The following is a 26,854-nucleotide window of genomic DNA, read 5'->3' on the forward strand; positions in this document are numbered from 1 at the left end:
GCTCTAGGAAGGGGCTGCAGATGTGTACAATCCTGATATGTTCAAAACTTTTTTCACATTTCTTCTGCGATCATATGATTTTCAGGTCATGTCTGAATATCTGTTTAAGCAACATTTCAGAAGGACCACATCCTTACACACGCAACTGCACCACCAGCTTTCTCATGCTAAATTATTAGTGATAGGCTAGAAACAAGAAATGGTCTATCACAGAAGTATGACAAAAATCTTCCTCTCTGATGCTATCTTTTGCACCCAGGATGAAGACAGAAGTCAAAATTTAGAGGAATCTCAAATTTAACAGACAACTCTCAGGAACAGACTCAGTATTAGCTAGTTCAGAGAGGCCATGAAAGACTACCAGTTAATGGTAACTCTTGGCACACTGACTTAGGTTTTAAAGAACTAGTAATCAGAGATGAAAGAGCCCATATTCTTCTGTTAGTCCTCTAAGTTATACCATCTGCCAAAAATTCTGATTAAAATTAAACCTCTAATTCAGTAACTTCTGAAACAGAAGACGAAGTTTTCTGCTGAAATGCAGAATGGAATTCTGGTTAGCAGGGAACTCCAGAAGTCTTTTAGCCACTGGAGGATCATTTCTTCTCTGATCACATGACTTTCATGTCATGTCTGAGCATCCATCCTAAACAATAAAAACATATGGCAAATAGAGACTGAAAACAAATGAAAAAAGGCAGTGAAGTTCTGAACACATCCCTTTGCTCATAATAAAATTTAGTGGACATTTAATTTACCAAAAAGAATAAGAACTTCCTTTTATTTTAACTACAAAATTCTCCGTAAATAAATAACAGTTCAAAAAATATCCAATACTTGTTAAAGGAGAAGCCACTGTCCGAGCGTTCACATGCCGTTCAGGGAGTCGCACGCACACCACCCGAGACTTTAACTGCTAGGACCAGGGTCCCTCCGCAGCGGGCACCTCCACTGAGCCGACGTTTGCCCCTTTCTGACTCCTCACACACTCACTCACAGGCACTTTCTCTCCCCTCAGGCTCGACCCTAGGTTTCCCTGAAGCTGAGTCTCCAACACGATGTATGCCAGACAAATTTATTGAGTGGTACAGCGGTAAAAAAACAGCTCGAGCTGGGTGCCTCTGGAAAGGGACCCCAAACAAAGAAATCCCTGGGCAATTATACCCCTACAATTTAAGATCCCCTCCCATCACACAACGGTTCAATCCAATAGCAATATTTGGGCCTGGCATCTCCTCGTTCCTCATAAGATCCTTTCTCTGTTTCCAGGCGGGACATTCCTTTTCTTATCTTAGTGGATGCAGCTTCTGCTGACGGTTGTGGCTACCTTATCTTTCCGGCTTGCACTGATTTTGGGGCCTTCCTTAAAAGTTCATCATTCAGTCAGCGTACCCAGGTGAAAGTTGACAGCTTGCAGCCTAAGGCTTTAGCAAGCCTTGCTACTAATGCTATGCACTGGATTCCGTTTGAGCTAGAAAGTGACTTGTACAACATACTGGGGTGACTAGACACTGAAAATCCACACACACATAACAAAAGTGATAATGGATTTCAGACAACAAAAGAGTCCTGCAAATATGAATAGAAGAGTGACTAGTTATTAAAGGAATGTAGTCCGACGTTCTGCTATAAGGTTACTTCAGCACAATCACACAACTGGCTTCTTAATAGAAGTAGTAAAACTGCAAGGAGAAGTTGATGGTAAAGAAGTATAGCAATATCCCCCCTTCTTCTAAAAAGCCCGTGAAGTAGCAAGTACAATATTTAATATTTTGATGATGACTACAGTATGTTTTTTCTAATTTGGATTGCGTCCTTCCAAAACAGAACATGGCTATAACGGAACTTCTATACAGCTGGATTCCCACTTCACACCGAAATATCTATATATAATTAAAAAGAAAAATTGAGAAATTAAATGCATTCTGAATTGTATCAGCACCTTTAGTGCTCTCATAAACCAAGTGACATCCTTATGTTTAATATACAGCGAAAACCTACACTGTAAATATCATTGACAAATTAATGAAAACTTGTCCCTGCTTCCTTGTCTTGGAAGTATGAAGAACACAAAGTCATCAGAAAAAAGAATTTTGCAGGAGTGAGTTCACAAAATATCACTAAAAAGAGAGCTACTGAAGAGGAAATAACTGTTCTTTCAGAGCTCTGAGATACTACTTTACACACCTGAGATAGCTTTTGCACAAAGTCACAAAGCTACAGGCTGTAATGTCACAGTTTTCTCACAGGAGGGCAGCCCTTCATCAGTTTTAGAATTCTTCCAACAATTTACAATAAACAAGTTATGGGAACTTTCGAAAGAGAAACCAAACCATCTTATGAGCAAAACAGGAAATAGCATAAAATTAACCAAATTTTCTGGTGGATATTTAAATAGACATTACAAGTCCTCCTCAGAAGGAATTCAAAAAGATTTTTGCCAAGGGAAACTGGACTTAAGACTCTCCAATAGCTGTGTACTAAGGTGCACACTAGTATTAAAAGAATAGAGGATTTCTTGCCAGCAACTACTTTCTTTTCATCACTTTCTTCAGTGAAATATCCAGTAGAGGTTGGTTTTTGGTTTTTTTTTGGACAGGAACAACAATCTCTTCTTAGTTAACCAGTAAGCGAGACATTTAAAAAAAAAAACCTACAATCCTGAAGTTAAAAATATTACTTGCACTCCCACAACTTTTAATCAGTGAATCACCCTAAGTCTTCACAGATATTGAGCTTCCTAGCAACCAGAATGAGAAGGTAGCACATTTTGTAATACCAACAAAAATACCATGCACAGAGATTAGATAAGACTGTCCAAGGTCACGAAGCGAATCAATGATAAGATTGGAAAGCAGAACCTAGCAGCTTTTAGTTAGTATGTGCCAACTGTGAGCTCATGCCCACTTTGCACGTGCTCCTCGACTACGCTGCGATGCTCCGCTGCAAACACAAGCAAGCGAGCTTGACCTAAGTCAGCCTCACAGAAGAACAGCTTGAAATCTGAATGGTGCTCGCGTTTCTACTAATAATGCAAAGCAAAGAAGCTGCACGCGTTTAGCTGCCAGGGAAAAAAGCTCCCATTTCAACTTTGCTACATCTTAATTGCTAGAGTTAGTGCTAAAAATACAGTTTTCTCTTTAAGGTCATATAAGACTAATCTTACAGAGTTACTTTAGAGAGTAAAGCGATGGAAAATGTAAACCAATACTTTTTATTCTCTTCTAGACTAATTATCCTATTTACTATATTACATGGGGTTACATTGTTCACAGTGAAGCTGCCATTTGCTCTAGAATTCATTAGCACTCACTGCTGTACAAACATCTGAACCACTCTGTGCTAACACAGCGTGGGCTGAGAAAAAGCTAAACTGGAGTAGTTTAAATGCAAATGGAAGGCAAATGCTTGCAAGTCTGACCGATATTAAAAAAATCTCCTTCCGACAACGCTAACATCATGTCTTTTCTGACATGCCACACGCAAAATTGAATGGATAGATTATGTTATACAAAGCTGCGCACTCTGGGTGACAATGAGCAGAAACAATCTAAGAGCAAAGAAACAAAGAGTCTAAAAATAAATATTCATGAATATTAATATTCCCATTATGGGGATTACTGAAAGGTATTCAGTTAAAAACTCTAGGCACAGTACTATTGATAATACTGTGTTAAAAATATAGTTATTAGAAATACAGGACTTAAAACCAAACTGTGTTTCAAGCAGTTCCTTTCCTCATTTCACAATTATTTTAAGTTTATTAACTTTAACTACCATCAGCACAATTAAATAACTACTGATCATTAAAATACTATTTTTCCCTCTTGAAGCCCTCCTTTAAAGAAAAGTGGAAAATATGTTCTGACATTGGTACTATGGAAACAGGCAGTTTTAAAGATGACTTGCAAAAAGACAATTCCACAGCACAGTTTTAGCTGATGACATTCAGTTAGAAGAGTAATTACTTAAAAATACAATTGTTCACTGAATTACTATTAGAGGCACAGGAACAAGTTACTTGGAAACAAGTCTGCATCTGACTTAACAAAGTCTAACTAATCCTTCAGTCTGTAAGCCTGAAATAAAGTGTAAGCTATCACGCATGTATTAAAGTAGCATGCATCTCTGCATTTACTGCAGTCTTAAGCGTGCTTCATCAGAGATTAAGTTATAATGCAATATAATTTTTTCATGTAGTCAAACCGTTGGCAAAACAAAACCTACGAAGAGTCATTTAAACTACTGATTTTGTGTGCAAAGTGATCCAAGACAGCATTTGAAAGAGATACTTAGAGACAACAGGTAAAAATACTTACACATTATCTTCTACACAAATTTTAGGTCCAACTACATTCGCTGCTCCACTTGCCATTTTGAATGCAAAATGCTTTTCAGGGCAAGCTTTAGAGATCCCACATTTGTATCTTGGAGGTTTTGTAGCTGTCAAAAGGAAATTAAACAGGATTTTAGAGACACCACCACAGGTAGGCTAACAGAGAAATACCAGTTAGTTTTCTGAAGGAATTCAAGGAAAACAGCAAAGACAAATGGTATCTCATCTGCAGTTTCATACCAGCTTAAAATAATCTAGGTTCCTGCAGTACTTCATTATTCTACTTCTTGTTCTTACCCTGCTGCTTGCTCTGGCACTGTCATCAAAAGCCACAAGACAAAACTATGAGTGAAATGCTGGCAAAAAACAGACTTTACCAGAAATTTAGGCAAATCCGGAAGAAGAAAATTAGTGTCTGACTGCATTTAAAGTGTAATGAAGACTTTCTTAACTACAAAAGTTCAACAGTCTTTCTGTTATTAGCGAAAGCAAGCCACAGCAGTAACACATGCATATGAATACTCACAGCGTGCAGCTGCATCCAGTGCTGATCTAGCTAAAATGCAAAAAGATTTACAAGATGTTACTATTTAAGCGGTCTGCTATAAAATATCCTATAAAATTAAAACCTTTCTGTACGCCTATAAAAACAGGTTCGTTGAAATGAAGTATCAAATACATCTGAACATTATGTTCCAACATAAAACATTAACTTTTACATGGTAGAAGAAAGAAAGTGATCAGGAACCATATTTAGAAGCACTGCCTTAATTTATGACTCTCCAATTAACACAAAGATCCACAGAGATACAAAACCACCAGGGACTTGTGGAGGTGTGGGCACTAAAGAGAAATTAATTCCCTTCTTAGAGCTTCACCAGGATGGTGTTCCTTTCACCTAACACTGGAAGCCTGCAACTCTGGCGTACTTGAACCCAACCATTTATGACTCCCCTTCTTGGGACAGGAAGAGATAGAAGTGGCCTCATCATGCACATATCTACAATACATCTGCAATACTTAATGACACCTGCATCTCTTCAATGATTAGTAAAGACGCCTCAGGTGACTGGTTCAGATGTCAGCTCACACTGTAACAATCTGGAGTTAAATAACATGAACCCCACCTATGTACCTAAAACTGCTGGGTTGGTTTGTTTGTTTGTTTTGTAATGAAAAGCCCCTTTAAAGATAAAGTTGGTTCAAAACACAGACTCTGAATTTTAAGTCACCTCAGCTGCTAATCCTTTTCTGCGTAGAACCTGGGCACATCTAAAATGTTTTGATTACTGCACGTTCAATTGTATGTGGTAGTGTACCTGTGCAAGCAAAAAAGCCCACCCAAAACATAAATTTTGAATTGCTTAAGCAGCAGAAAGGCAAAGTGCAGATTTCCAGAAACATCATTCAAGTCGCCTAGTTTACAACTCCTGACTAAAACTGTAAGTACCAGTAAACAGAAAAAAACAGGTAAAATCATGCACACTTGGCAGGTAAAAGAATCAAACTGATTTAAGAGAGATGGTTAAATATTTCATACAGAAAATAACTTAATACATACATTATATATGTATAATAAATATAAAAAATAACAAGTACACACATTAAAAATAAACACAGAATTCTTAATTGTAAGAGTTTAAGTCAAGCTTAAAGCAAAATGAATATGACATTCTTGATTACGGCTCAAGTAAATAGTAATATATGTCCAGAGAAAACAAAGTCATCACTTACCAAATATGTGTCCTAAGTTTGCATCCATTTTTATTTCAAACACTTGAGATATGACATAAAACGTCAATAAAAATATTGCTACGACTACTACCAACTTTGCAGCACCTATTCAGAAGCAGAGAAAAGTTTCAGAAAATTATCTGCAAATGATAACATTAAGTTTACCAAAATTAAGTACATGAGAAATGTTTATCAGATTACATTAAGGGGAACTCAGAAACAGGATGATCTGTTTAGTGAGTCCACAAATGAAGCAATCTGCATGAAATGGACATTATAATGTAGGACACAACTGAGCCAGTCTATCAGGTTACTATGCCAAATACATACCCCGCTCTCAGCTTTCTCCAGCTGCATGCATGTCTGACACCACAGTACACCAACTCAGCTCAGCAGCCAGGAGAAACCACAGACTTTTCTGTGGAAATCCAGCTTAACAAAATGAACTAAGCTGATCTAACAGGCTGCTGTCCAAAGGGGAAATTCCCAACTCCCCCCATTCCACTTCCCTGTTCTTAGCCATGTGCACCTGTCTCCTCGCCGTTCACAAATAGTCCTCTTTCCCCCGGTCCTCAAATTGAGCTACCTCTATTTTAATGTATGGCCAAGACTGAGTGATTAGGGATCTGTTCATATTCTGTAGCTTGGATGCTTTGGTCAGGCAGGTCTGAGCATTACGTTAAAAAAAACCCCAAAACAACAAAACAAACAAAAAAAGCCTCCTCGCCTCCTTTTCAACAAATTTCAATTACTGATCTTCAAAAAGTGAGTTTGAAGACTCAAAAGAGCTAATTTCAAAAGTAATAAAAAGCAGTGCCTCTCCCCTCCCCCTTTTAATATGTTGAGGCCTCAGGTAGCTTGAAGTTTTACAAGCCTTTCTCCAGTGCTGAGCGGTCAAACTACCTCCTGGGAGAAGAGCTAGAACCAACAACCACAGCAATTTATACCCAAAATGGAAACTCAGGTGTATGTGGTACTGCCATGAATCCTGCCATTTCTTAGCATAATTTTCAATAGATTGTTACAGAATACTCCACTCTCAGCTTCTTGTAAAATACTAGCTGACTGAGAGCAAAAGTTAGGTGAGGAGGCATCTGAACAACATCCTGCCTTCCCATCTCACCCCACCATGTCAAACTGTTTGGAAGAAGCAACCTTACAGCATGCTTCTGTTTCCCAGACTGCCAGCCAAATAAATCCTTCAGAAAAAACCCAAAAACTTATGTACTCCTGCAGATCTCAGACTGCTGCTGAGACTGGCTGTTCAGAAAACCTTAAAATAGACAGATTACTCAGCCTTCAGAAGGATGAGAGATGTTCATCAATCCTTCCAAAAGGCTAAAAAAAGATAAGGGGATAGAAAAAGAAAAGAAAGATGAAGAAAGAGAGAACTTCTTTGTTTGTTTGTAGTTTGGTCTTCCTCTCCCACTTTCCCTTTTCAGTGTGTGAGCACATACACACTACGTAAGAAAACACAGATGCAAATTTAGTTTTAATATATTATGCTGGACCTCCAAAGATTATTGCACTTGAAGGGAAGTGAACCACATGTAAGCACTAGAGAAAACAGATGATCTGAACATACGTTAAGAAGTGGAGAACAGGTTTTCAGAGCAATACTGCTTAAAAAGACAAGATGGTACCAGATTTTGGAATGTGTCATCCAGCAAGTGGCACTTGGAGAGCATGTTGTTTCAGTAGATGGTAGGCGAGATGAACGAGAACTCAGTCTGAGCACTAACCATCCCCTCCACTCTGTATCCTGAGCCTTTCAACTGAACTGCGAGTGCTCCCTCTAAGAGAGAGGTAAGGAATGTCCTAGAAAATCCTTTCAGCACTTGAACCAAAACCGGCCTGTTTGCTACAGGTTAAACATTCTATAGAAACTGCCATATCTTTTTTGTCTGTGGGTTTCAGCAACAAAAGTACTTAGATGGAAGAAAAAAAGAGGTTCGGAAAAGTCATTTTCCAGGTGATTTAGCCATCTTCTAAAAGTTGCAGCATTTTCCAGTTCTTTATCAGATTCACTTTAGCAGGGTGGTCCCAGTTATACACATTGAGGCTAATAAAACAACTTTAGAAGTAGTGACAAAAAAGAGGACTAATTTCATGCATTAAGAAGGTTAATGTGCAACTCTCTTGGAAAAGAAGGTGTCATTCTCTCCTAGAAGAGTCAAGAGTTGCTCCTTCTGCAACATAACACTACAACTATTGATAAAAGTGCAATGCATCAGAAACTCAAAATTGTTCAATTGCCCCACAGGCTATTCTACTGCAAGAAAATGTCTAAAATAATATTTTCTTGTAGTGTTATATTGGCAAAGATCTTATTTTTACAACCACTATACCTTCTGTCAAGTAAAATCAGTTTCTCAAACCCTGTGCTACAGTAACTTACCTCTATGAAAAGGCTTTTATAGCTTTCAAACTCCCAGTAACGATTCAGGAAGCTTCAGACACTATATTATAATAGTGCATAGCACTTTTGGTTGGGGTGTGAGGCAGGGAAGAAATCACTTAAGACACCAATTAGCCACTGCCTTGTTCCTTCATCATCTTAGAGAATTAGCAGACAAAGTATGTCAAGTCATGGCACCTTAACCAGTCACTGCAGCGTTTTAACCAGCTGCTTGCTCTTAGACCATCCCAAATTCCAAATTCCAAAATGGGTTTCATTAAACATCAATTAAATGGAACAGCAATACCTGTTACACCCGTTAAGTTTATTTTAAAACCTTATTGTCACAACTTGTTAATGCTGTCTATAGCACTTGTTTCACAAGTGACAAAAGTCTGATTTTACTGAGCGTACTTACCTGCTATTCTCATGTTTCGTCTTCAGCCAGCTAGTGACACTACTGCATTAAAAATAGCCACCTAGGGAAAAAGAAAAGCACATCATTGTAATTAGTCAAATAAGCAGTTTTGTGATGAGGTAGCACTAAAAAAAAAACCCATAGATTTTCTAGCCAATAACATTAATGGTGATGTCCTGAATACCTAATTCTTAACGCTCACAGTAAAGGGAAAATTTAAGATGGATTTCCGATTTATTATTTTCATTTGTTACTCCATGAAACAAGTGTTCTGAAAAACCATTAATTTAATTTCACAAAATCTACTACAAATGCCATTCAATTTTCAACCCTTCAATCTGTGACATAAGTATTTATCAGTGCTGTATCTAAGCAGTCTTTGATTCCCTAAAGCTATGTGGTAAAAGTCAACAACTCCATCTGCATTGCTTCAAAGTCTTGGCAACTTTGGGATGCAAGTTATTTAACAACATAACATAGCAAACTATGCTTTGGAGAGAAAAGATTTAAGCATTTTGGCCTTTAGCATATTGCATAAATTGAAGTCAACTGAACGGAAAGAAGGTTATTCTAATACTTTAATCTATGCATTACAGAAATGTAATAACACATTTGTCACTCATAGCAGCATCCAGAAGATTCATGTAATGGTCAATGGCAACAGAAGCACTATTTCAGAATTTCAGAGACTATTTCAGAATAAACTGAAAACCATTGCCTATGAGCAAACACCATGTAAGCATTCAGAAGTTTCTTCTTGAGAAGAGCTTGCCACCATGTAAAGTCAAAATGGGCCACAACCTTCACAGACTCTGCTCAAAGGCTACCACCTGCTCCTCAAGCAACCCCTTACCCCTGGGCTGTGCCAAATCTCTTGCCTTCTCCCTGCAGAGCCACGGCTGCTGCTGGCTCTGCACCACGGTCATGCTCGGCCATGGTGGGCCCACGCTGCACTGAGCCTGGACATCTTCTGTCTTAAGTTTCCCTCTACTCCTGATTCAAGAAGCGCAGAGCAAAGATGACCACGTACAGCCACTTGGCACCCCCAACACTGACGTGGTATCTATGCAAATGAGGTTTGGCAAACATTGTAATCTCTACTAATTAAATACTACATTTCTATTAGCAACACAGTAATTTGTTTTACAACTTTTAAGTAGATTAAGCATGTAGAGAAAAATTTTAAAATTAACTGAAATTAGAATTTGCTTGAAAACAGTATGCTACCTGAACTGTTCTATCTCATTTTTACTATTCTTATCACCATGAGTAAGAAAGAGCCCTCAGTTACTTTCAAAAATACACAAGGCATTCAGACACGTAACAGTCTGTAATCAGTACTTCCCTTCTGGATAAAAAAGAAAAAGTCTATTTCTGAATTTGCATTTTGCTGCATAACTACTTACATTTAATACGGCAAAAGTGAAACTATTGGCATTCAGGGATCTCGTTGGATCACCTACACTAAGGCCGAATTTGAAAACATGTAATAAACGATCATTCTACTCCAAGTAGCCATCCCACACCCCCATCACAAAAGCTACAGCATTCCTAACACTCTGCAGTCCTATACCATTATTTCAAAAACCATCAAAAACATTATCTTTAGAAATTATTTGAAAAACTATTGTTATTAGAAGCAAGGGAATGCAAATCATTTGGAGAAGATCACCAACACCCCACATAGTTCTCATGGTCTATGCTAGGGAGGAAAAACTGATATTACACAAACAACGTTTTGCCTTCACTTAACTCAGTATCTCTAAGTTCAGTGATTTGTGCCTAGATCCTCTTTGCCAAAGACATATTGTGCTCTATTGCTTAAAGTTTCCAAGAAAATGGTCAGCAGAGAAATAAACAGGAAAAAACAAATTCAAGTATAGAAATATTTATTTCTACTCCATAAGAATTAGAAAGTAAGTATTAACAAAGTTTGAAAAGCAGACATATGGTTTTGAATGCTAAGGTTATACTACAAGGGAAATCTCAGAGTATACTATGGATGTAATATATCCATTGTATTTATAGCCACATATATTATATCCATACATAATACCTTCTTTCAGTGAAAGGCTAGTATTTATGTCTTATAAAAAGGCAAAAAGAATCTGCCAGGGCAGATAAACTCATTTCATTTCAAAGTCTGAACAGAATTATTCTAAGCTCCTTTCTCTCCCCTCCTCACCCTTGGAAATATCTCAACATTAAAATAAACACCGTCTGTAGTTTGAACAACCACGAGCTTGTTTCAAGCCAGCGCTGAAAAAAAAAAGTTTCCTCTTTTTGTTTTACTATAAACAAAACACATAACAAATTCAAAGCATAAAAGCAAGAATATGAACAAAACCAGAAAGCAGAAACTAAGTGAAAGGATCACAGGATCCAACCTTGACTGCAGAATGCCTTTATCCCAACACCCCCATCCACTTGACTCAGCGATCATTATTTGTTGCAATCAACACATACACAACAGATAAGATGCATGTTTTTAAGTGTGAAATGTTTTTGATTTAGGAAAAGTAAAAATGAGTATGTTATGCCTCAACTTGAAAGGAATTTTAAAAGTGATTTAGAGATCCCATACCAAGAAATTGTGGGTTTTCATCTAGAGAATACAGGAATGCTACAGTACAGATAAACATTGCACAGCATTTTCCAGCTGCAAGAGACTAATTCATGAATGCCAAGTCCTTTTCCTACACAGTATTATCTTAGAATTTTTTTTTTTTTTTTTACTCAGGACAGAACAGGCATAAAATAGGACAGCCCATGAGCTCATATGAATGCTTATAGACCATCACTCCGCATCTTTAGTATTAGACCTCATAATTGGAATTACAGAAGTGAAGAAGTAATATAAAAATGGATTTACAATTTCTAATAGTGCATATTTTAGGATCATTTAAAAACAAACAGAACACAGGACCACAGCTGAGCTTGCTCAGACTTAGATGCACAAAAACAGTAGCAACAACATTCCTTTAATTGCTTTAGGAATGGGCTAAAAAACCCCAAACATTATTTTTCTCCTCTTTGACATAAGATTCCATCAAGCAGGGGCAGCAGAATTACAATCTAAGTATCTTCTTGACTTATGAATGTCCACTAATATAAATAACCACTTTATTACTACATTAACATAATTTATCTCTGTCAGGCAGCATAACAAGGCTCACATTTATCACTTACTACTCAAGAGACTGAGGCAGAAGGTGCAGCCTACAGCAGGGTCTATGGGCAGCCCTCTGATGAGCACAGCAGAACCCTATACAGACACAATGGCCAAGGAGAGCACCACAAAACAGGCAACAGAAGCGATCAACACCTACAAGTCACAAAGTAAAACGGCTGGTTTGCGGAAGCATTATACTGTATGACTGGGAAACACGGATTTTCGTTTTCTTCAGATTGTTTTCTTAGTGCAGAACTTAAGAGGTTTACCAGTCAAGGTCTAAAAAACTTGGGCAGTGGGAGGAAACCAAAAAATCCCTCACATGCAGTATCAAGTGTCTTGAAACAAGAAGGTATCCACAGAAGAACCTAAACCCAGTACCTTCAGATGTGTGTTTTCCTCTACGTCAAGGGAAAAGAAGTTGTTATTCCCCAGGGTGGCCTACTGGAAGGAGAGGTGAAGCAAATTGCGGCTTTACATCTATCAGGGACAACAGTAAAGGTGTTTTAAGTCAGAAGAAATTCTAGTTACAATCAGCATAGTCAAATATCTGCACATGCATTTGTTCACAAGATGAGTATCACTGTAAATTTCAGCCATTCTATTACACTTTCAATATTCCTATTTGTCAAAGGAATCTTGTGCAACTCTTCATGAGGTTGGAGGAACATGCTCTCCTTTTCCTATGATCTCACTTGGTGCTAAAAATGCGGACATGTCTTCTCTCAGCAGCAACCACATCTGCCAAAGAGCTTTCTGAACCCCGCTGCCCGTCATTGCCAATTCACAGGAGCCTGCATTCAGGAGAACAATCAGTGGCAAGACGTTCAGATCAGGGACCTCTCAACTACAGTAAGCCATATCCACATCCTGAATAAAGAGCACAAAACTACAAAGAGGTTGCAGTCTACAGGCTGGTAGAGTCAGGCCTCTTGCCAGTAGCTGGCAGATATTTTTCTTATAAGGCTTCAACGATGCTAACCTTTAGCCGAGCTCAGCCAGACAGCCATGCTGGTGCAGCGAGATGGTAAAATTCCAGTATGCAAAGCTGTGAAATATTGAATAGTAGAAAACAAGAAGGGAATGCTTTGTTTAACTAATGTAGAAAGTTCTCTCTGAACTGGCAGAACGTGATGGACTCAACAACAAAAGTAAGAGAAAACCAGCAGACAGGCGGGAAGCTGGTGCTGCCATATTAGCAAGTTCAGAAATTGCTCTTTCAGCACAGCCCAGTGCATGGGTTGCTCAAACCCTCAAGAATAGGAAGGAAAATGTAGACAGCTTATTGAACCAGAGAAGACAACAAGTTACATGTTATAAATCCTTTTTGAACACTAGCATGCCATTGTCCGGTTCCCTGCATGGAGCTGCACGTCCATTCATGTAGAAAAGTGTTATTTATTCTGGATGCAAACTACTAGGGAGTGGATAAGTGGAAAGACAGTTGGGAGCTGAGGTTACTGGTTGCTTTTTTCTACTCCACCCATCCTTGTGCATTGTATTTTGTCCCAAGGCAGGGGCAATTTCCAGATGTTGCAATTTCCACTGCCAAAGCCATTCCAAGCAACCCCCATGACAGCCCAAAATGCTATGCATAGGGCAACAAAACAAAAGTAGAAGAGAAACAGAAAACAGCAGCTTACAACAAAAAAAGGGAAGAGAGAAAAGGGCTTTCCCTCACTCTGCTCCACTTGTTGATTAACTTCTGTAGGGATGACAGACTCAACACAAATCTGACAAATTTAGTACATACATCCACATAGCTACTGCACATATTTTGATACATACTAAAACTAGCTTCAATCAGTAGAGCAGCAGATAATTGTTTTTAAAAGTGACCTGTCTCTCTTGAGGGAATCCTGCCAGGTACTTCACACAAGGAGCTTATATTATAACTTCATTTAGGAAAACTACAAGCCTATAATCCTGCCAAGCAAATCATCATCATGTTTTATTAGATGATATAAAGTTTCTAACACATCAAGATTGAGTTCATTCCACATTCATGTATTAGATATGATGGTCATCAAGCAAGTTTTCTTTCCAGAATCAAGGTGCGAGAGGAAATTGTATTGAGGTGAGTGTAAAGTAATTGATAAAATAGACACAAAGAATTATTAATACTGCCACAACACCGAATGAAGCCCAGATTTCAGTCCTGAGCAGAATGCAATCCAATTCCATCAATTCTTTATCATCCTTGCTCAACACTCTTGCCCAGAGACGGTGCTGTGGGTTACAAAGCGTCGGGCACACGTCACTCGGGCACAGCCTCTGCCCTACTTACTGTGCATGAAAGCTTTGACCACTTGCAATGTACTTCTGTATATAAGGGTTTTTCAAATAAAACTATAATAAATGTTTTTATGGGTAATAATGAAACATGCAGATTGGTCTACTTCATTCCCAGGATAACAGCGTTTCCATTAGACTTTTGATAGCTTGTGTAGATTATACTCATGAAATGGGCACACAAAAACAAGCAAAGATGAGAGGCAAGAATTTAGAAGGTCAAGATAATTTTGAATTCTGACCTTCGCTGATTAGAAAAAGGTCCCCAAAATCAACAACGATATTTAATAAAACAGAAAGTAATACACTTCAAAACAGACATCAAGTGTGGCGAAACAGGGAGCAGTAATGAAGAAAAGGATACGAGAGATTACAGCAGCTCTGTAATATTGGGGTCAACAATGTGGTACTGCTGCAAAAGTGTAACTGCTCATTGTGAACTGTACCAACAGGACAGCTGTGTGTGAAACAAAAAGCAATTATTCTGCTGTGCCTAAACAAACAAAAAATACTCTGCTCTATGTGCCATCTAAACTTTTAACTGAGACCCATAGAAGTTTTTTCTAAGTCTATCTTAAAGCATAATCCCCAAATGGAAGAATCTAGATAACAATTACATGACCTAAATAAAACAACTAAGGGCTAAAAGAATCAGGTTTGCTTTGCAAGGAACTGTGAAAGCAGACAGAGAAGTAAGGAACTGTGTCTTACCTCCAAGGTGTAATTTAAAAATTGTTTTAAAAGATGCTGAGACAGACTGTTCTGAATATCCACTGGTTGCTTATCTATTTGTAGCTATAATGTTGAAGAAAAACAACTTTCCAGCTACAAGGATAAACAAGAGATACAAAAGAAGGCTGTGAATCATCATAAAAGTCTGGAAAAATACAAGAGAGAAGTTTTCTTAACCTAAGTAGTCTACAAGGTGCGAGTTAGTGTCCCCTTCAATATTAACCCCATATTTCTACACTATTATATGCAAATCTGTACCCAGATATGTAATACTAAATCTGTATCAGCCTGAGATGCTTTGAATTAAATTCAGAGGGAAATTTTTCCCCCCAAACAGGATTTAAAAGTTTGTATACTTTCAAGAATAGTCAAATAATGTTATACCTGGTTTTATCTGTATTTACTATCTGTTAATATGAATAGCATACAAAGTACACTGTACTAGAATTCGATAAGCATTCAAAATTACTTAGTACCAAAGGGGAAAAAAAAAAAAAAGGCTTGAGCTTTTATTTTTATTTCTGAGTCATGAGTAGATTAGGACAGTGTTTATTTTTTTCCAACACGAACTGCCTTCCTCAATGATTAGCAGATGCATTTTTTTTCCTGTCAAGAGAACAGCTAGGAAAAAAAAAGCCATTTTACCTTTTTGTAGCCAGTAAAATGCAATCAGTGAAACAACATCTTGTTTAACCCAGCCTCTGTTAATAGATATTTCAGTCTGTTGAAACTGTTTTCAAGCAGTTTAGAGTGGTGGTGGTTTTCTACTCAAAATTACACAGTGAATTAGATACGTCAGGGACAGCATTAGCTATTCTTATGTGAGCTCTGGTTTTAACCAGTGGTTGTGCCAAACTGAATTACACGCCACAGCCCAAACAGCTGAGACAGTCAAAATCATTCCAAGTCTCAATTTAAGTAGGAATCTAGGCTTCTAATACAATCATTTTACTCAAATACAAGATGCATTTCATTACCTAGATGAGTGCTTACTCTTCTGCTAGACTACACAGTTTTTCCACCATGTTTACAAAACTCATTTAATTTGAAACTGGTGAAGGGCACACATAGAAAAGAATTACATCTTTAAAAAAGTAACTGCCATAATTCAATTTTATTATATAATCATGCAATATTTGTGTCTTCTGATGACACAGGCTGTGACCCAAGTAGTTGTTCCCTACAGGCTCCTACATCCATATGAATTCCTTGTGGTAATGGCAGAACTCCACACAGGCAAAAGGTCTGTCCACACAGAACAACTTACAGACTCCTGGATATGTATTTTTCTTCTCCTTTGAGACAAATACTACCATGAAGTATAATTATTAACTTCTTACAAAAATGATACCACCTGAATTGTGTTCTTCCATATACGTGTAAGATTCAGCTTGGTATTCTGACAACATGGAAGTAGACCCAACAGGTTTGCTTGTTAAAACAAGATTTTTATTTTACTTCTATCAACTGCCAATGAAATCCAGATAAATTTAGCAAATGAAACCAAAACTTATTCTAAAATTAGAAATAGGTAATTGAGCTACCATTGCATGTCTTATGTTGCAAATACTGCTATATGGTTTCACTTCAAAGAAAGGAAATATACATGGGAAGAAGCATTATGGCAGAGTGTTTTGATACCTGATGTGCAAAACAAACGTTTCCCAAATGATGCATCAAATCACTGACCATGCAAGCTTTTGCCAGTGGCATCAATCCAATACTTTCACCTTAGGCAACACACAAACTAGTCAGTCTCAAACACAGAAAAATTCTCCTGAATCCTGGGAAGCCTGACATAAAAGTACTAAGGCATTCTTCCCACTGAGAATGAAATTCAATCTACATTCCTTTTGCAATTAAAACAAAAGAAAAAAAAACAACCTCATAAGCACCCAATCCATACTTTGAAGACTCTTCCCAAACATTACACAAAATGTACTTGTCCATGTATTTTAAAATGTAATTTAATTTACTGTCCCTAAAATCCATACTATTTATATGTAGTAAACCGTACCATTGCTGATGACGTACCTACTAAATAGAATCTTAGCCCTGTATTTCACAGGGTTGGATAAAATCACATTGAGAAATTCAGATAGATAAAACCCTCAAGGACAAATTGCTGAACCTCATTCACCCACTTCCTTTCCAATTTCATCACAGAGAAATACATAATCTCACAATAGAGATTTAAGAGAGTGAGGTTTAACCTCAATGCCGGGGAAGATCATGGAACAGATCATCCTGAGTGCCATCACATGGCACATAGAGGACAACCAGTTGATCAGGCCACATCAGCATGGGTTTATGAAAGGCAGGTTCTGCTTGACTAACCTGATCTCCTTCTATGACAAGGTGACCCGCTTAGCAGATGAGGGAAAGGCTGTGAATGTTGTCTACTTGGACTTTAGTAAGGCCTTTGACATCGTTTCCCACAGCATTCTCCTGGAGAAACTGGCTGCTCATGGCTTGGATGGGCATACTCATCACTAGGTAAAAAAATGGCTGGATGGCCAAACCCAAAGAGTTGTGGTGAATGGAGTTAAATCCAGTTGGCAGCCGGTCACAAGTGGTGTTCCCCAGGGCTCAGCACTGGGGCCAGTTCTGTTTAATATCTTTATCAACAATCTGGACAAGGGGATTGAGTGCACCCTCAGGAAGTTTGCAGATGACACCAAGTTGGGCAGGAGTGTTGATCTGCTGGAGGGTAGGAAGGCCCTACAGAGGGACCTGGACAGGCTGGATCGATGGGCAGAGGCCAACTGTATGAGGTTCAACAAGGCCAAGTGCCGGGTCCTGCACTTGGGTCACAACAACCCCATGCAACGCTACAGGCTGGGGGAGAGTGGCTGCAAAGCTGCCTGGCAGAAAAGAACCTGGGGGTTCAGCCAGTTGAATATGAGCCAGCAGTGTGCTCAAGTAGCCAAGAAGGCCAATAGCATCCTGGCCTGTATCAGGAATAGTGTGGCCAGCAGGACCAGGGAGGCGATCGTCCCCCTGTACTTGGCACTGGTGAAGCTGCGCCTCAAATACTGGGTTCAGTTTTGGGCCCCTGACTCCAAGAAGGACATCGAGGTGCTGGAGCATGTCCAGAGGAGGGCAAGGAAGCTGGTGAAGGGTCTAGAGCACAAGTGTTATGAGGAGCAGCTGAGGGAGCTGGGGTTGTTTAGCCTGGAGAAAAGGAGGCTGAGGGGAGACCTTCTTGCTCTCTACAACTACCTGAAAGGTGGTAGCGAGGTGGGTGTCGGTCTCTTCTGCCAAGTAACTAGTGATAGGACGAGAGGAAACAGCCTCCAGTTGTACCAGGGGAGGTTTAGGTTGGATCTTAGGAAAAACTTCTTCACAGAAAGGGTAGTCAGGTATTGGTACAGGCTGCCCAGGGAAGTGGTTGAGTCTCCATCCCTGGAGGTATTTAAAAGACGGGTAGATGTGGTGCTTGGGGACATGGTTTAGTGGTGGACTTGGCAGTGACAGGTTAATGGTTGGACTTGATGATCTTAAAGGTCTTTTCCAACCTTAACAATTCTATGATTCTACAATTCTGTCAAATGATGAACAAACTATTTCATAACTGAAGCACTGCTGCAATTACCACCTGTTCAGAAGTTCAAAACCACTGATTTGTTTTCTGTCATGTTTTTTAAGAAACAATTTACCACCTTGATTTCATAAGACAGCAAAGTCCGTTCAGTCTTTCCAGAACAGGAAGAAATAAATAAAAGCTTTGCAATGCATTTATCTGCAATATCACCAGCTCTCACTAGAAACAAGGTGCTGCCAGAATCCGGTAGAGATTTCAAGTGTACAACAGCTTTCACATCTTTGTATCAATAAAAAAATACCAAGCCTGTTATCAGAATAATGCATCACTACCATGCATCTTATCCTGCCCCATACAGCAATTCTCAGTAGAACTACCATGCAAAAAGGTTATGGGTCTGAAGAAAACTTAACATACATATAGTTACTATGACTTGATATAACCACACATGACCACCGCAGAAATTTGAGGCTACGGTTACAGCGCGTCACTTCACACTGGGCCCATTTTAAATATAGTTATCAACCAAGCAAGCAGAACAGGAAAGGAGCATTACAAATACTTCCTCTATAGGCCCAAGTTGACTGCAGGAAGACTGATCTGCTCGTCCGCACTATTCTTCTCCCCAGACACAACCAGACTCTAGACAGTAGCTTTAAGATGTCAGAATGAGATCATCATCTTAGGAGTGAGATTCATTTACTGCACAGACCACCACATCAACCTCATCACAGAGGTGCACACCGAGACCACAGACACAGCGAGGCACAGAGCTCCTATATACTTCGCAAGGCAGAGAGGATCAAGGGTACCGATAGTAGCAAGGGACATCACCACACGCTGCTGCCAAAACAAATACTATGATACTACCAAGCATTAAGCTTCTTTAACAAAAGCTCAGCATGATCTGAGGCTGCATATTGGAGAGGAGATTTAACCTTTGCTCAGCAGCAAGCTGATGTCACCAGGAAGCTGGGATGTGCCTCTGGGGAAAGTACTCCCAGGTGACAAGCACTGCTCAGAGCACTGCTGGTATCTCTCCCTCCTCTTGCTCTAAGGGATATAGAAACCCCTGGTCCACCACAGAGCGCCTTCTCATCCACTCATCTCCCATGTGAGGCAGCACGTGGCTTTGGCCTTTTGCAGGACAGAGTGCCACTGGCTGAGAGAAACGCCCTGCAGGGAAAGCACCATGAGTCGGCGCAGGGCAGGGAGAAGGGTTAGCAGCAGCACAGCAGACCCAAGATGCAGAGGGGCCATGCTACACCTACAGGACACCACAGAGTGGGATCATATTGCAGATATGAGACTGCTGTCGGTGACTAATAACCTCCGTGCTGCATGATGCGCACAGAACTGCAGTGCTGCTATGGTACAGGCAAGTCATTGCTACTGGCCCATATTAGCACTGGGCAGGCCATCATTTGTGAGTGATGAGGAGAAAGATGCTCAGAAATGGAGAGGATGTCGGTCAGTCGCATGATCCTTAACAGCTCTAGAGTGACTCACTTCTTACTGAAGACACAAAGAGACAGCAACAAAAATGGCAGTCTCCAGACTGGTTTCTGAGCATGAAGGGATTAGGATGAAGATCCATAACCTACCTCCTGGCTGGGTGCAATCTTCCAGCAACCAGTACCAAACACATAAGCCATATCCAAGAAGAATTAATTTCACAGAAAAAAAAAAAAATCTAGGGGCAATGTATTCTTTTTATATTTTTATATATATATACACTTTGTATACGTTAATATTTAGTTAACAATTGGTACACACCCCACTAACTAAAATCCAACGTAGCCATCTTCTATCCTTTGATATTTTAAAATCTAAGGATCATCACAGGTGGGAAAAATTAAAGTTATGCAGGATAGCAAGTTACTACATGTCATCACCTATGGAGAAATTTGCCACATTAAGTACACCTAAACTAATTTGAGGAATAGCATCCCTCAGTGACAGAAGGGTGCTTACCATAGTGAGCTTACTACTCAGACTCTATACACAGCTGACAGGAAGATGTTGACATGCAATCTCTGTGTACTGTAACAACTCCTGATGCCATGCCTCTCTGGATCATGCTGTTGTAAGAGAAATTCACTAATTATTACAGAAATTCCTGTAATAAACTTCTGCCTGAATTGACTCAAATGCAGTTCCAAAACCATTCAGGTGTCACTGATGTTCAGCTGACCAGGAAGCAAACAGCCATGGCAGTTCCCTCAACCACCTCACCTGGTACTTGCAAGAATATCTGGGCTGATCCAAAAGCAGAAATAAGTATCTGCAAGCAGGTCATCAGCTTTCTAGCAGCGGTGGTACTAGCTTATACCAGCTTAAATAGTTGAGTCATCATTTCACAAACAACTGGTGACACCAAAACAGATCAAGAAAAAACGTCTTTGCTGCTAGGAGATGGTTACTTTCTCCTCTAGATAAAAGAAAACCGGAGAGACAGTGGGAGAAGGAAAGGAAGTCAGCCAGTCGCAAGAAGAATGCAAGTCTTATGAACAGAGGGGAGACTGTAAGAGTCATCTATTTTGATGTTAATTAAGATTTTAACCGGAGTCTTGCGAGAACTACCATGCTTTTTGTACATATAAACACACTGTGCAACTTTCTGCCATTAAAACTGACTCAACAGCAGTGCACATTAAATGCAGGGCAGTTTACCCCAGCAGCTCCCTCTGCCCTGATAGTCTTCCAAAGCTTCTCCCCTCTCCCACAAAAGCTCTTCCATATCCTCTTGGCACTGAGCTCCAACAAGAGCTGGAAAAAGCTAAGTTGCAGATCTGTCTGCAAATGAAGATATAAACTATTTTTGTATTATAGAAATATGGTACTGTATACAGGGAGTAAAAATAGTTGAACAATTCCAAAAGAGTAACTATTGATAACTCCCTGTGAAAACTTCAGTGTGACTGGATTTCAGGAAGTAAAATAATATTTATTATTATGGGTAAAATAATATTTAATATTGTCACAGTGACTTAGACTACTGAATAAGGATAAGCTTTTTAAATTTGTGGATAACATCTAGATGTAGGCAGATGCAAACAAATTAAAGGGCAGAATCAGAACTCCAAATTATCCAGAAAAATATATTTTTCTTTTAAGAAAAAAAGAATCCTAAAGTCCTCTCGGGACACACATACCATTAAGAAAAGCATGAGGAGGCTATGCTTGGATTCATGGTTAGACACAGCATGTTAGACAATGAAGGAGGAAGCCAGGAGCACCTATTTATAGGTTACAGGTGCTCCAACATCCATCCGAATTGAAAATTCTGGTGCTAAGAAATAAGGTTTCAAGCAGCGACACCAGTTTCAAGTTATTTCCTCATCACGAGTCTTTTGTGTTGTCACTGGTCCTCAGGCCTGGACAGTACTAGGAAGCACGAAAATTTATGAGATACATGAGCTCACCTGCCAGGTTGCTTCGACCCCACTCACTATTTCTCCAGCCCCAGGCCACATGATTTTGCTCACTAAGGAAAGCTAACCTAGTAAAAGACAATTAATACAATTTTTGCCAGATTAGCAGACAACTTTTAGGAGCATCGGAAGGTAAAGCACAGCAGCATCAGGCTGTTAGGTTTGCCCAGTCATCTCATGAAGTCTCACTGTAAAACTCTAAGATTTCTTACACTATCACAGATTACATTTTTCCTAAAGTAATCCTGAGGATTTATGGACAGTCTTGGTTTCAGATCAACGTGAGACTTCCCAGAGGGATCCTTCTAAACCGTGAAACAATTAAAATAATTCCCGCGCTGTTGACAGCAAAATGATTGTCACGGCATTGTGCAGCTGGCCACTGGCAGAGAAAACACACAGGTTTACAATAATTATGCCTTAAATTCTAAACTCTCAGCAGATTTTAGTGAAAAACTCAAAACTGAACATATATATCACTTATATTAGGGCTCATGGAGATACTGATCAACGATCTAAGTGGTAAGACTTGCAGCCCTTACATGTCAACCCTCTGACTTCACTGGGACTGTAGGTTTAAAAACCAGAACCTAAGTTCTATGTGAATAACAACTTCTCTTTGAACAATTTGAATCTTAAGGAACACGTTCTCAGTGTCTGCTACGGATTCATCTTATGGACACCTTACCTTTAGGCTATGAAATAATCTAGGAGCAAACTGGTACTTTTTTGCAACTTATATAGTGCTGATCCATCCTGTGATCTTACAGAAGAAAATCCCATTCCCATATATTATGCTAATATTCCAAACAAAACCAAAAACTAAACATTCAATAGTAACAGTTCAATTTTTAAATATTAGCTTGCTTAAGTTTCATTAAATGCTCAAACACTTCTATATCATCACTCTTCTCTTAAAGCACTGAGAAAATTCTCATTAAACGTAGAGCACGTATTCCCTAAGCACTCGGGCTGCACCTAGAGAGGCCAGGCAGTAACTTGTGGGTACCGTGAGGCGACTTTTGTAACTATTTACTCTGCACTCTTACCAGGTGAAATAGTCAGGACCATTGCAAAGAGATGGAAGCAACGGCCTGTTAACAAACCAGGTGCATCCTCCATCCACTAATCTAAGTGATTAGATGTTATTACACGGCAATACCAAGCTGTTAGCTTGTGAAGAGCCTACCTTCAGGCTCAAAAGCAAGTTACAGAACTTGTTTTGCCACAGAGACAACTATGCAAACCAACAGATGAAAAAGATTTCTTCATACTTAAAAGAATCCCTGGGAGGGGAATATGTGCTAATGAAGACATTCATACCTTGATTAGTTTCGCAAGCTTCAAAAAAAAGCCTGTTGTGCAGTCATTAACAAGCCATTTCTTCTTTTTTTTTTTCCTAAATAATTCTCCTATTAGTATGAAATAAATAATTTGTTAAAAGAAGAGGACCAGTCAGCTAGGTTCACCAACAAAGAACCACCACGGGCTCCAAGCCTGCACAGCATTACAGGGCACATATAGTATTACAAAGAATAGCTAGTACATGCAGAAATCTTTACAAAAGTCTGGAGTTATTACGTTATCGTTTAACATCTTTTCAATGTGAAAAAATGGAAATATCAAGAAATCAGGCGAGTTACACAGCCCCTGGGCGGCTCAGGCAAAAACGTAACTTAACACACGGTAGCGCTTACCTACCTACCAAAAAAAAATCCTAGAATTACTATATTTTTTCCTACTTCAGCGACTCAGAGGCTAGAAACCAAAGGAACACAGACTGCTTCGACAGGTTCCTCTCTGCAAACCTGGAGGCACAACACGTTCTCCTTCCTGAGCAGTTCACGACTGTTCTCTGTAACAGAGTATTTAGTGTTTTAGCTGAACAGGAGTCGAGCCGTAAAACCCATCTGCCAACAACGCCCATGACCCCGCTACCCAACAGCGAAGCAGAAGAGCACGAAAACACCGAGCAGCAGCACCATTTCCCTTCCCCCGCGCCCAGTCTTCGCTTCAGCAGCAAGAGGCTGCCCACACTGCAAACGCTTCGCTTATTGAACTGGACCGGGGCGTCCGGCTTCGCCGGGAGCCGCCACCACACGGTGCCTCCTCCCCCTCCCCTGCCCCCGGCGTGGCGGCGGCACCGAGCGCTCGCACGGCGCCGGGTGAGCCCCCTCGCCGGCGGAGGAGAGGAAGGGAACGGGGAGGGGGGGGGGGAGGGCAGACCCCAGTCCCAGGTAACGGGGACGAGGGGAGGGCAGACCCCCGCCCCGGAGGAGGAGGGCAGACTCCCGCCCCGGGGAACGGGGAGGAGGGCAGACCCCCGCCCCGCTCGCCCCCCGGCTGGTTGCTCCGAGGGGCCCCGGGGGACGAGGCTGCCGCCCGGCTCTGCCCTGCCCTGCCCCGCACCCGGGGCCCCGGCCCGCCTCACCCCTCCCGGTGGCAGCTGCCGGGCGGGCGGGGACGGGGGAAGGGCCAGGCGGCCCGGGGAAGCGGCGCCGTCGGGGGAATCCGGCGGCGGAGGCAAGGGCAGGCGGCCAGCGGCCGCCCCGCGCAGAGGAGAGCGATGGGCGCCCGGGCGGCAGAGCCAGCGGCGGGACCCCCGGCCGGAGGGGCAGGGGCCGCCCCGCGCAGGGGAGCGCGGGCGCCTGCCCCCCGCCCAGCCCCGCGGAGAACGCGAGCCCCTACCTGGGCTGTAGGGCCAGGGCCAGGGCCACGTCGCGCAGCGTCCCCGCGTCCCCTCAGCGGCCGCGCCGCGCAGGCTGCCCCGGCCCGCCCGCCGGCGACGGAGCAGGAAGCCGAGCAGAGCCGCCGCCGCTGCAGAAGCAAGAGGAAGGCGCGGAGGCGGCACGCCCGCCCCCTACCGGTGGCGGACCGGGGCCGCGGCGGCGCCGCCCCACGGCCGCGCCCCCGCCCGCCCCCGGCCTCCCGGCCCCGGCCGCGCGGCCCCCGCCTCTGCCCCGCCGCCACCGGAGGCCCCGTCCCGGTCAGAGGCGGCCGGGACGCGCGCAGGTTACGGCGCGGCGGGGCCGCCTCGGGGCCGGACCCCTTCCCGCCGCTCCCGCCGTCTTTCTGCGCGGCCCCCGAGCGCGCCCCGGGCGAGTCGCCCGGGCTGGGAGGCGACCACCGCCCCGCGGGGCCGCAGCGCGGGGCGGGCTCCTGCGACAGCCGCGGGGGCCACCGCCGGTGGCTGCCGCCCCTGCCCCTGCCCGGTGCCGTCCGGGCCGCGCCCGCGGGCGCCGCGAAGCGGCTGGGCGCAGGGCGCTGTGGCTGGCGCGGCGGGGCGGCGGGGCCCTACAGCGCTGGGGCTGACGGAATGAGGCTGGTGTTCAGAGAGTCCCTCCCTGCGCGCGTCCGCAGGGGGCCGAGAGCCAGGTGCGCCCGAGCCAGCCTGGTGCCCCGCGCCGGGAGGACTGGGAGGCTGTTTCAAATGTTGATGCTTGTTTGCTTTTATATTTCAAACACCACCTTTTTTTTTTTCCCCCCACCAAACACACCAGAAGTTATCTTCTGTTACCGAACAGAAAAAAGCATTTTCTGCTTTAAAGAAAAAAACAACCTTTTTTTAAAAAAAACTTTTCAATCAGTAGGAAAGAGCTGATCAGCATTATTGCATGAGAAGAAAAGGTGTTCCCTTTCTCTTCTTTATCGTCGACTGTGCTCTGTGGCTAATGTTTCTTTTTCCTTTATTTTCTTCTTTTTTGTTGTTTTTTTTTTGGCACTGGTATTCCTGTAACCCCACGATGAGCTGGTGTAGGCAGGTAGATAAGTTGGCAGGACTCTAACCATTTTACTGTGTGGAAGAAAATTTCTGCTGGTCTGTCTCCCTCAGCTGGACTATTGCTGGGGTGGGTATAGAAAGTGCTGGGGCAGCAGCCAGCCAGATTCAGTCAATTCCACTATTATCAAACCACAAAGAGAGCATTTTTACAAAATCAGCGTGGCACTTCTCTTAGCAGAGAACAAAGCCACAGCTAAAATATAGGGCATATCACACATCATCAAAGTCAGGTAGACAAAAGGAAGTTTCCATGTCTTATTTTAACCACATCTGGTCAACAGATCTTTCTTTTAATGGGTTTAAAATAAAACATACTTTGATACCAACTGCTCCTTGGTACGGGATGGTTATTTGAACATCAAGTAATTTCTTTAATAAATTCTCACAACACATTGAAGTTTCAGGCATACTGTAATCTCAAAATGAGCAAAGAAATACCCAGTGGTAGCATTGCTCAAAAAAAGAAAGACTTTATAGCTTTTACTTCTAAATGATGATCTCGATATATCTTAGTTTGACAGTTATTTCAGTGCTTAATATATGAAATTTCACCACGTTCCCCTGATTACTTATTAGGTGACACTGTCTACATAACAGGCTACTAAAGCCAGTATGCTAAAGGAGGCTGGCTCCTTTGATAAGCAAATATTTGCAATAGAAACAAACATTTTAAACAGATTACTTAAGTAGCAGTATCAAATTATTAGAAGGAGAAATAATACTATCTGCACAACAACCAACACGTCAGAATACATCCATATCAAAGTCAAAGAAATAAATAAAACTTGAGAATGGCTGCGATTAAATCCCGCTGATTATTTATCTGGCTGAAAGGGTGCCACAACGCACATAGGGTGAAGAGTCAAAGTTCCCTGAACATGTGGCAGCTGGCAGGAGCCCAAAGAAGAGGGGGTGTGTCAAACCCACAGTGTCTCAAGAAGTCTTCGAGTTCCAATTTTCCCCTTTTTTTCCCTAATTTGCCTTATAATTTTTCCTTTTTTCTAGTTTCCTTT

General features: G+C 41.4%; 1 protein-coding gene across 2 annotated transcripts in view; it reads right to left on the reverse strand.

The window, feature by feature from the left end:
* The window catches only part of FAM3C (FAM3 metabolism regulating signaling molecule C), a 33,493-nt gene extending 8,610 nt beyond the window's left edge, over positions 1–24,883 (reverse strand). Inside the window, exons 1-6 of one of the 2 annotated variants that reach the window (XM_082308799.1) lie at positions 24,749–24,835; positions 15,062–15,175; positions 8,887–8,947; positions 6,071–6,175; positions 4,863–4,892; positions 4,320–4,443 (exon numbers count right to left, since the gene is read on the reverse strand). In XM_082308799.1, the coding sequence (XP_082164925.1) occupies positions 4,320–4,443; positions 4,863–4,892; positions 6,071–6,175; positions 8,887–8,899 (272 nt within the window). In that variant the 5' untranslated portion in view covers positions 8,900–8,947; positions 15,062–15,175; positions 24,749–24,835. Of the gene's footprint in view, positions 1–4,319; positions 4,444–4,862; positions 4,893–6,070; positions 6,176–8,886; positions 8,948–15,061; positions 15,176–24,748 lie in introns of both variants that reach the window. The other variant, XM_082308798.1, reaches the window with a different exon arrangement.
* Positions 24,884–26,854: the final 1,971 nt, after the last annotated feature.

The sequence above is a fragment of the Platalea leucorodia genome (genome assembly GCF_965183815.1).
Source record: "Platalea leucorodia genome assembly, chromosome: 4".
NCBI lineage: Eukaryota > Metazoa > Chordata > Aves > Pelecaniformes > Threskiornithidae > Platalea > Platalea leucorodia.